The sequence below is a fragment of the Strix uralensis genome, chromosome 1 (assembly GCF_047716275.1).
Source record: "Strix uralensis isolate ZFMK-TIS-50842 chromosome 1, bStrUra1, whole genome shotgun sequence".
NCBI classification, from domain to species: Eukaryota; Metazoa; Chordata; class Aves; order Strigiformes; family Strigidae; genus Strix; species Strix uralensis.
Genome location: NC_133972.1, coordinates 120,847,958 through 120,858,995, shown reverse-complemented (window position 1 = coordinate 120,858,995; position 11,038 = coordinate 120,847,958). Strand labels below are relative to the sequence as shown.

Genomic DNA, 11,038 nt, shown 5'->3' with positions numbered 1-11,038 from the left:
TTGAACAAAAGCTGGATGAGTTGAATGCTAAACCTCTGTCCCAGGTGAGTGTACTTATTGGTGTTTAAGGAGATTCATCCACCCTGCTCTGGTGAGATTTCTGACCTGACTTGGCATCAGTGCAAGGTAAAGCAGAAAACACATGGCTCCTACAGCACAATGTCCTTTTACTGTATGAATGAGGGACACGCCACGAGGGGAAGTTCCCAGACAGTGGGACCTCAGCTGACACACCCTGGCAGCGGTGGCTATGGCTAATGCATGTGGCAGGAACACTGCGATAGCACCCGCGTCTTGACGCTTGTGAAAGCCTTGGACCATTAGTGTTAAGCTCACATGGGCTACTTGACATGAAAACATTTCCAGTTAAAAGTCCTTTCAGAATATTGTTATATTGGCTCATGCAACTGTTGACAAACAGAATCTGCTTGGATTACTTTAATGACAACCTCTGTGTGCTTCAACAGGTTTTCTTTGTTTTGTCTTGGTTTCCTGATTCTATTCCCTGCCTTCTACTGAGAAATATTTTATCTCAGAGAGTACAAATGCGGAGGGTGGGCTGCTTCCTACCTGAAATCTCAGCATTGCCTGGGAGAAGCTGATCAACACAAATCATCGCAATGAAGGTGGTACTGCACACAAGTAGCTTTCTTCCCCTTTTGTATACAAGCACAAGGCTATTAAGCAAAGGACGAGAAACGTGTTGAGTACACTGCAGTTTGCTAATGTATGGCTGGGTTCCCAGGTCCATGTACATTCTTGCAGACAGGCTGCAGTTGTCATGATGCTATTGCCAGGAAAGACGTAAACAAAAGGAAACCTCTTGTCAGGTGAAGCTTTAGTAATACAAAAGAGTACTTCACAGAGTCTTTCAGATTGATACACGCTATCTATTTATCAAAGATTTTATTTGTTATATGTAGTCATACAGCTTCATTGACGTAAGTCACTGGTTTTCACACTTTTTTAAAGTACAGCAGCATTTACTATGTGGTGAGTCAGGGCAGTGAGCAAGGTCATAGGATCCTCTTGCATAGGATCATGACTTAAAATTCAGGTGGTTTAGGCATAGCTCTTCTGGGTTCACTTGGAGATTGACAGATGGATGTGTTTCCATTGAAGATACTAAAGGTTCATTTTTATGCCTCTACTAAATTTCACAGCTGGCAATTAGCCTGGGGTGAAGTTTCCTTTCTCTCCCAACACTACACAGTAACTTCACTAAAAGGCCAACACTGGTGTTTATGCTGGATTAAAACAGTTGCTAGCGAGATGAAAACAAGACTCACCCTTTCACAAACTCTTCTTTCCCACCATGACAGCTTACTTCATGGAAGTAACAGCCATGAACTGACTTGGATTACTTTTGAGTTACGTTATTTGTGTTAAATCCATACCACGTTCCCCTAGCATTGGCATCATTTCAGTAGCGGTGACAAAGCCCTGCCTCGTGCACACCCTGGTGTTGCCCAGGGACTTGCATCTCCCCTGCCCTCAGCCGGGGCTCCAGGGACTCTGGTGCTGCCCTGGCACATCTGAGGCTTGCAAATAGCATGGTGGAAATTATGCTTATGGTGACACTGATGCACTGAGAAAGGATGTCAAATATTTAGAAACTATTTAATGAAATGTCGCTCCAAGATGGGAAGGAATTTCCCCCTTCAGCTGTTGCTACAGATTGCGACCGCAAACGCTTTGGTCATGGATGAACTTGCTGGTATCCAGGCAATTCTGCCAAGACCCTCTCCTTCCTCCTGCTTTCTTCCTTCCCCAGGGCCACTCATGGCAGTCACTGTTTCGGCTCACAGAGCTCATTTCATCCCAGTACCACAGCACGGTAAAATGCCATTGCAGTTTTGGTGCATCATCTGTGAACTGCCTGACCAATACCATTTTTTTCCCTTTTGTTGTCAATTATTGGGTGGAGCGATGAGGAATGACACACACTTAAGTGCATCAGTTATCTCCATCTCCCCCACCTTAGGCCTTGCCTAGCCATGATTTGCCAGAACTATCTACAAATTGAAGAAGTTTCAGTGTTGTTCTTTTTTCAGACAGTAGGAAAGTTTTCTTCCCAAGACTGGCAAAATGACTGGAGCACAGTGAGTTATTATTGTTACCACTTATTAAAAAAAAAAAAAAGAAAAAAGAACATGCTATAACATGACAAATAACATAGCCCAACTCATGCAATGCATTAATGTCTCAGTGCTACATACTTTGTGGAGTGCACACAGCAATAGCAGGCATGGTCACAGTTCTGGTTCAAGGTCTGCAGCGATCCAGCCCCGAACACACGCTCATGAAGTGATTCCAGGTTGCAATTCTGAGCACCGATAGGCAGTACAATAGGAAAAAATAAGCCATACTATTTTAAGGACATGACTTTTTAACTCTAGTTAAAAGCCAGGGATAAGCGATAGGCTGGACATTCCCACTGGGGAAGTAGGTTAGTTACATTGGAAGGGGTTACCTTTTGCTATTCAACCTCTTGGCTCCCTAGTCACCATCTCCAAACTAAGATGTTTGCCTCAGCACACGGCTGTTTACACAAGTGACTTATCTTACCTTGGTGAGACATTTGATACCCATAAAACATCTGTCATACTCCGTCCCACTGCTTTTCTTTAACTCCAGGCAAGGCCTGTCCCTTTCCCCAAACCTTTGAGAGCTTTGAAACGTGGCAGAGCATTGTTGGTGGTGTGGCTTGGGGTCTGGGCAGCGGTTGCCTTCTCCAGGGGCTCTGCAATGCTTCAGTATTTCTCCTCTTTGAATAGAGCTGGCAAAATCCATAATTTCTTCCATTCTGCTTGGCTGAAAATGAGGAAAAGCCCAGCACCCCACCACAGAGATTTTTCAGCACAGAGTGGATATGATGAAGGCCTCTGCGCCAGGAGTTGCCCATAATAGGTGGCGACAATGTCACAGCTTGCTTTTTAATATATCTCTTTTTTTTCTCCTTTCATGTGTTGTTTTTTTCCCCCTGGGTGGAGCACAAGCAGGGAGGTGATGACTTACCTGCCACAGCCCGGTAGATTGCAATCTGTAACCGGCAGAGTGTTAACACAATGCCCCAGCAGAGCTTTTCTGTCTCTAATTTCTGTGATTATGTTGTTACGGGATCAGTGAAGAGAACCATGAAAAACACAATTACCAGGAAGCCCTGTTCCTTTCTTCGTCCCTTTGTCTCGCTGCGGATCGGGCGTGTGACTCACAGAGCAACAGAGGACCTGTTTCATTCGCCCACGCTACTGAAAAGGATGCTGCCCGCCGATGGGACCCAAGCGTGGGAAAGCCTGACTGCTAGCTGGAACGGCCAGTCACGCCATGTTTTGCACCTGGCATCCAAATGCATCCTGATGAATCAAGTGATAGCAGCTACCTTCTCCTGCCACAACAGCGGCTGAGCAGCAGCACAGAAGAGGGACTGTAAAAATCTCGTCCACATGTACAAAAGCACAGAGAAGGGAAGATGGTCGTGAATGAGCTTGCCACGGCAGGACAGCAATTTTTTTTAGGTCACTGGCATCAGACTAAAGGGAAAGGGGATGAGTATGTTTCAACTGTGGGTGCTGGTCCCAGGTTTGCTCAGTGCAAGCTCACCTGTGCATCACAGGCTGGTGGGGCTGACCCAACCCCGTTATGTGACACATAGTGGGAAAGGAGAACTTCACTTGTGGACTGCACTCCCAATCATGTATAAACCTAAGAGTCCAACAACAAATGCCAATAGCAGCAGAGCTGCCAATATTTTTATTAATAATTGCTATCAAAAATGTCAGCTCAAAGTCAACACTAACTTTCAACAGATCTGATATAGGTAAGCATGCTCCAAACTGATGGTTGAAATGTGTTATTTACCTATTGCGTGCTGCAAAAATAAATGTCTAGCAGAAGAGAACGGACTTCGGCAAACAAACCAACAACAAGCTATGCTTGTGGGGAAGGCTCATGATGTGATCTGGAAAGGAACATTGAGTATAAATAGGGATAAAGTTTACCTTAAGCACGTGTGAAAGACGGGACTATGAACAGTGGTTTGAACTTCTTCAGTCTTCTGCCCCAGAACAGCTTGAAACTTATCTGCTATTTTATGCCCTTTGATCTATTCTCATTAGAAGAAGATACCAGCCACCTCAGAAAGGTTTTTAAATAACAAAACTTTTTTTTTTCCCCATCCCTGGTGCATCAGTTTATCAGTGACCAACGGAAACATAAATTCCAGCAGATGAAGAGAAATCCCTTCATCTCAGTGGTGATAAACCTTTAAGCAGAAGTTTCCCTGCCTATAGATCCCTGGCACAAATCATTCTGATCTTCCTGTGCTGAGGGTCTCAGCATGGAGAGACGGTGCAGACTGGGCATGCTATTAATATAACTATTAGGCTCAATAGGCTGAATCAGAACCTGTTTAAATGCTGGTATAGCCATGAACAACATAATCTGGGACATATTTCTGTGGGATTTGGTGACTGTCTATTTTAGGTACTGGGAGAAACCCCATCTGGAAGCAGGATTCCAGTGGGGAAAACCAGCTATCTCTGCCAGGGATCTCTTTTGTCCCCCACTTTCAGCCATCACTGGAGATAAGCGCAAGATGAAGGGAACCAGCAACGGGAAAAAGACTGGGGGTTTCTTGCTGCTTCTTTTGAAGTCACCAGCATAACTCCTGACATCTTCAGTGGGGTTTGGCTGGGCTCCGTGCAGAAGTGCCTTTGAAGATTCTGCTAAGGCTCAAGGCCTTGATCACAGCAACACTGACCCTGTGAGTAACTCTGTGCAGATGAGCACTTCCAGGGTGCTCAGTGGGATGCTTCGTATGAGACTTTGCAGGATCGGTCTTAAGCAATGAGTGCTTAAGAGAAACAGTCTGCTTGTCATGCTTTTATCCTTGACCACATCAAATGATGCCTTGGCAGTTCAGGGAGAATGAATTTGCATTGAAAACCCACAGCTCTTACAAGCAGTGCATTAATTATTTTATTAATTTGCTCTTTTTACATTATGGGAAACATTCATCTATTTACATTTTCCTGTCCACACACAAACCAGATAGATAATCCTATGGAAACCCAAATCGTTAAGCCATAAAAACACTCTCCTCTGTCTAAAAGCTTTCAATTTTGTGTCTTTTGTTTCAAATGAAAAACATTTTTAAAATCACATTTGGGAATGCAGGTAGGCCAGTGATTTACATTCCAGTTACTTAAAATATGCATTTGACCATTTTCCTTAAAAAAAAAACCCAAACCAAAAAACCAATAAATTCACAAAGATACAGTTTAAATTAAAGTGATAGTGCACATCAAAGCATTAAGGGAACACCAATAAATAAACTGAAATATATTACAAATAAATTATTTCTATTTACCTTTTCAAATATTAAAAATCTTTAATCCATTTCTTCATCTTTCTTTACAAAAAGATTATGAGAATTTTATGGAAACATCTGCAAAAAATATAATAAATACTTTTTTTTTTTTTTTTAACTTTTGAAGCAGGAGACAAAACCAACATTTTCTAAAATTTCCCCCAAGAAAAAAAAAAAGCAATAGTTAAGTCCCAAAGTGAAACAGAATATAGGCATTTTTAATATACACTGGGCAGGTTAGACTAAAAACAAATAGTTACAAATTATACTTAAACAGATGATAGAGCAAATATTCTAGCATTAGTGTGGGTAAATGAGTCAAGTGGTTAACTAGTGGCATTCTAGGGGCAGAATTATTCTATTTTATATTTTCTGGTCTTGGCTGTATTTTCAATATTTTGCTAAAAAACTAAGCAAACACTCTCATACCCTCTCCAGCACCAAATGAACTAACAGGCATTCAGTTAAGAATAAATTCATTTAAAATAGATATGAAAAATATTCTATGATATACAAATACAGTAATTTGTAGTGTACAAGACTAGATAGTCTTCGCTTTGCTGCTTTTTTAGGGGGGAACTTGCTGGATATAAATTTCTGTAGCCACTTGTCAACCAAAGTCTTAACTCATCTTTCATATAACGTTCACAAAACTAAGTCTGCGACACAGTTGTGAATGTGGACTCTCACCTGGATACTGCTTTGAATATTTCAGTACAAATGAGTTCCAAATAATTAATACTTCCTATGACTATATATGCTCAAAAGTGGCAGTTGGCACTATTACATACTGCAAACACGGTGATGTTTCGTTGCTGCTAAAAGTTAAACGCAGTGTTTCAAAACTAGCAAATACACTGGTATTCAAACGCTTAGAGGGTCAAACCTTTTGAAGCTCCTGTAACACAAAGCACTCTAGGGTTACACTGGATTTCTGATTACTCTAGTTAAAAGTCTTTTATATATTAAATTATTAGCCCTTATCTTGTAAACCACAGCAGTAAATATTTGTGCCCTGTTTATAAAGACATAGCTCAGATATCAATGGCTTTGAGAGGTAGCAAATTCTCTAGTGGTTTTAGTATGCTCTCATGAAAATACTTGGTGCCAGAACCTATTACCTCTCCTATTTTCTTGAATAAAATTAAATTAGCACCTGGCTATGATGTCGTAGGAAAAGAAGCTGTCTGGCATGATCTCGATGAATAGTTTTAGCAAGAGCTTAACTTTTTGATGACGATTTTAAATGCTTTTCAAGTGCAAGCTGCAGAATTATGCCACCCGCGCAGCGGGATTTTTCACGGGTTGGACGGTCCGTACAGGTTTAACAGCTACAGGCCCAGCCAGCCAGTGCTGGCGTGTGGCAGTGGCTGCACCCTGTGCCCCTCCATGGGGGGGCTCTCCCTGTGCCTGTTCCCATCGGGAGCAGAAAGCAGCCTGCCTTCCTCTCCCGCGTACCCCTGCCCTGGCAGCCGGGGCAAGGGGCGCGCAGGGACCAGCGGAGGGGTCGGAAAGCATCACCGCAGGGCTGCGCACACTCCGGGGGCCACACAGCGCTCCTCTGCCCCGGACCAGCCCCATCATCCAAACCAGCTCACGCTAATTCTGCTGTCAGCACCACGTGCCAGCTAGGCACACGTGTGCGCGCACAAACACACACACACGCTCACGCTCACATGCACGCACACAGCTTGCTCTCAGCAACATGCCTGACACAGCTTCCCTAATGTTGGCACAAGAGATTGCGGTAGCGGCGTGGTCAGCATCGTTCCTCGTCAGAGGAGCTGGAGGAGAAGCTCCTGCCTCAGCCAGGGGTGGCTGGGGGGGACAGACACGCAGGAGCTGACCTCTCAGGCTCCTCTCCAGCCCTATTGTCTGCCGTTTCCCCCCACTATTAATGAGCTACTTGGGATGCATATTTCTTGTGATTGCAAAACAATGGCAGAAGCCAGGGTAGGAAGGCTTGTTGTGAAAAAAATTAAGTTCATATTGATCCCATAACTTGTGAAAAATACTTTATTGTTCTTATTCAAATGGGTATTTTATACTATTAAGAGGAGGCTGTATTAGAAACTTACTCCTAGATATGGACTGTTGGGTGATAAGCAGTCTGAACTGTAGCATACAACCGGCTGTGGATAGAGCAAAGCAAGCCTGGCCTGGAAAAGCATCGGAGGCTCCATGTACAGCAATTCGCCTACAGGTGTCCGTGTGTGGCTGCGTGGATGTGTGAGATCGGATGGTCCCACCGAGATTAAGACATAACAAAACCAAGCTTTTTTTCTTTTTTCTTTTTTTTTTTTTTAACCAATATAATCCATACAATACAATACAAGAGGAATTGACAATACAGTACAATTTTAAAAATTCTTAATACTTGGACAAGAAAATCCTTCTTTCATATTATCTCTTCAACTGTCATTGCTTCTTATCTCTTTCCTTTTCACTCTTTTATTGCCTTTCAAAATAGATTATTTCCCTGGAAGATCGAATTTACAATCTTCTGCTGATTGAAATGTTTTAAGTAGTGATTGATGAAATAAAAATGAGGCAGTTTGTGCAGCTGTGAGTGTGCAGGTATCTTTCCACAGGATCTTTTCTATCCCTTGCCATTTCACCTGTGGGATATACTTCCACTTTTTCACCTCCCAGAGCTGTGTTTTTTTTCTTACCCCCTCCCCACTCCCGCCCCAGCCCTCTCCCCTTGTGTGACTCCTTAAATTCAGGTGAGAAGGTGTGATTCAGAGGTTTAGAATAAAGTGCGCCATCTGCTTTAAAAAAAACAGTAATAAAAAGAAGGGAATCCGAGTCATAGCTCCTTTCATCTTTTGTGAGGAAGACGGCAGAGTCCGAAAGGATCACCCTGCATGACTGAAATTTCCAAAGTCCCCTACAGTTTGATATTGCTGTACACTGGGTAACAGACTAGCTTTAGGTCAACTAAAGATCATGAGTAAGTTAAACGGAGCATCTACTGTACAGGTGCGTGGGTGTGTGGAAGTCTGAGCGCTGCATTTATTTGTTTCAAACAGAAAAAAAAAAGGATTGTACTCGTTTACATGAGGCAAAGTGGCAGCATCAGTACATGTGACAAAGCATTGTGATGACATGGGCGAACCTTCAGAAAGCAAGGGTGATTAAAGGACATCTCTCGGAGGACCGACAACTACGCCACGGCAGTGGAGTTCACTGGGAGCATCGGGGCGGTTGCGTACAGAGAGAGGGGAGGGGGAGAGGAGGGGGGGGAGAGGAGGGGAGAAAGAGCAGAGAGAAAGAGGAGGAGGAGGAGGTACAAATACTTTGTAGTGACCTTGAGCAGGAGCCTAGAGGGGCAGATTATACATGAGGCTTGTCTTGCCAGAGAGAGTCCTCCCGGTTGGATCCCTTCATAGCCTGGTCTGGGCTTCGGGGATGTATATCTCAATGCTTTCGGCGCTCTCGGTAGCTGAGTTCTGGCGGACCGATGCAGCGCGCTTGGCAGCCATCAGCCGTTTCCGGGCCTCTTGACGCTGCGAGCTTTCCAGAGAGCGTTCTCGTATGAGTGGCACCTGACCTTTCGATGGCTTCTTTGGCACTGGAGGAGGGACCCTTCTCTCCTGATCAAAGCAGAAGGTTAATGGCATTATACAGCTTCTCAGGGAAAGGCGGGAAAAACTAGGATACGTCAGTAGTTAGAACACACATTTTACCTAAGGTTTGTTAGCTCTTATCTGCCTTTCTGTCTTCAGTGAACTGGCTTTTGTGCTCAAGGGTTCATAAACATAGGGCAAGGGCAAAGGGGAGGGGAGGGCCGGCCGCAGTGCTACTTCTCCTCGGGGATGGTGCGTGTGAAATGCCCGGCGCTGCCAGGGCCGAGGCCCCCACCGCTAACCGCTTAGTGCGGCTCCCCCGGGGTGGGGGGTATCCAGGCGTCTCCTCCCGGTGCCAGGGACTGGAAAGGAGAGCATCTCGGAGGCGGCCTCCCGCCGCCAGCGCAGCCACGTGCGGCTGGGGAGAGAACACCGCTCTTGGCAGAGGAACCCTGGAGAGCCCCAACTCCCAGGCCACCCTCTTCTATACGTGCGTAATGCTAGGCGCTCTTGCAACACGGAGATACCGTGGCTTTGGCGTTCCCAAATGCAGATGGGAACTAGCTGCCTGCAGCTGGTGCATCAGAATAAGTAGTTTTTTAAAACACCACATATTTACGTATATATTTTGTAGTGGCTTAATGACTGTTCAAAAATCCCATGCTTTGGGTCCCACTGTGCACGCTCATAAACTCTAGCCTCCTGCTAAATAGTCATGACAAGCTACAATCAGCTATAAATAGAAAAAACTGGTAGGAAAAACTTAAAAACCATTAAGAGAACATGCATTAATCACCACGGTGGCAGCTAGCTCCAGATACCCGATCAACAAGGAGGACTTTTATGTATATCCTGGTGCATGTACACATACACACACAAAAAACCCAACAAAAAAAAAAAAACCCTCAGAGAGGGATGTCTCCCGAAAAAGAAAAGTGTATTCAGGTCTGAATTTCAGGCGGCCACAAAGACTTTGTCAAGTTAATTAGATTGTCTTTTAAGTTACATCCCCTTCCAACTGTGAACATGGTCTCTGAGCGGAGGGATTTTATCGCACTACAAAGGTCCCATTCTGCCTTTTCGTTTTCTCTCATGCTGCTCACAACAGCTTCCATGGCTCGAAATATAAAGGTGCTTAGTTACACTTATTCATACTTCGCTTTTTCTCTCTGTCCAAGGATTAATCTATGCTGCTTAAAAAGGGCCCAGTGGCAAAGGCCAAAGGCAACTGCAAATATCAATTCCACAGAAAGGTTTTTCTTCTTTTTTTTTTTTTTAATCCTTTTTAAGAAAGGAGATGATCTGTTTCATCTAAAATCATAGACAAATGCTGTTGAAATAGGAACACAGTCAGTGTAATTCTTTAAAATCTTTACCTTCCTACTGTAGCTCCCTTTCTTCAGCACTACTTAACTTCCTTTAACCCATTATAGTCTTCTTTTTGTTGGAAAATCTTTGAAATATTTTTCAGAAGCAAAGAAAAGGCACATTTTTTTTTTTAAGGAAAGCTCTCGTTTCTTACTGCTGCAATTGCAAACACTCGGCCTACCCGCTTTACTGTAAAAGCTAATGAAAGACCATATACCAGCGTTTCTGTGCATGCATGTTTGACGGTTTTAACCTCCTTTTCTGACAGATACTGAAAAAAAAAAGAAGATAAGAAAATGACTTGCCTTCAGTACCTTGAGCTAGGAAAACACATTCCCATTCATTCCCCTACAAAACACACTAGGTGTGCACAAATGGTGTGAACATGGCACTCCTAAGTCAGGAATGAGTATTTAGTCTTGATCGGAGGAGGAGGGAGAGTGCTACCAGCACTGCCTTTGCAAACTTCCTGCTGCAAGATTAATGGGGTTTGATATTATTATGGTTATATGTCCAAAAGAAAACACCGCTTTGGTCACCGGCAGCCAGCTGACCGTAACTTGGGGCAGCCCGGACTCCTGTCTGAGCCACTGTACCTGTAAGTCATGTTCCCCCTCCTTCTGGTGACCCTACCTGTTGGCTGTATTCATTGCTATCAGACCAGCCACAGCAGAAACTCAGCCATCAAATTACATACCTACAGGAGCGCGACATTAGACCGTTGCTTCCT

General features: G+C 44.0%; 1 protein-coding gene across 4 annotated transcripts in view; it reads right to left on the bottom strand.

Moving 5' to 3' along the window:
• Nucleotides 1-8,085: 8,085 nt before the first annotated feature.
• Nucleotides 8,086-11,038, bottom strand: part of DLGAP1 (DLG associated protein 1) — a 428,529-nt gene continuing 425,576 nt past the window's right edge. For all 4 annotated transcript variants that reach the window (XM_074878768.1, XM_074878753.1, XM_074878762.1 and 1 more), the window contains one exon: nucleotides 8,086-8,967. In XM_074878768.1, coding sequence (XP_074734869.1) covers nucleotides 8,758-8,967 — 210 coding nt within the window. In that variant the 3' untranslated portion in view covers nucleotides 8,086-8,757. The remainder of the gene's footprint in view (nucleotides 8,968-11,038) is intronic.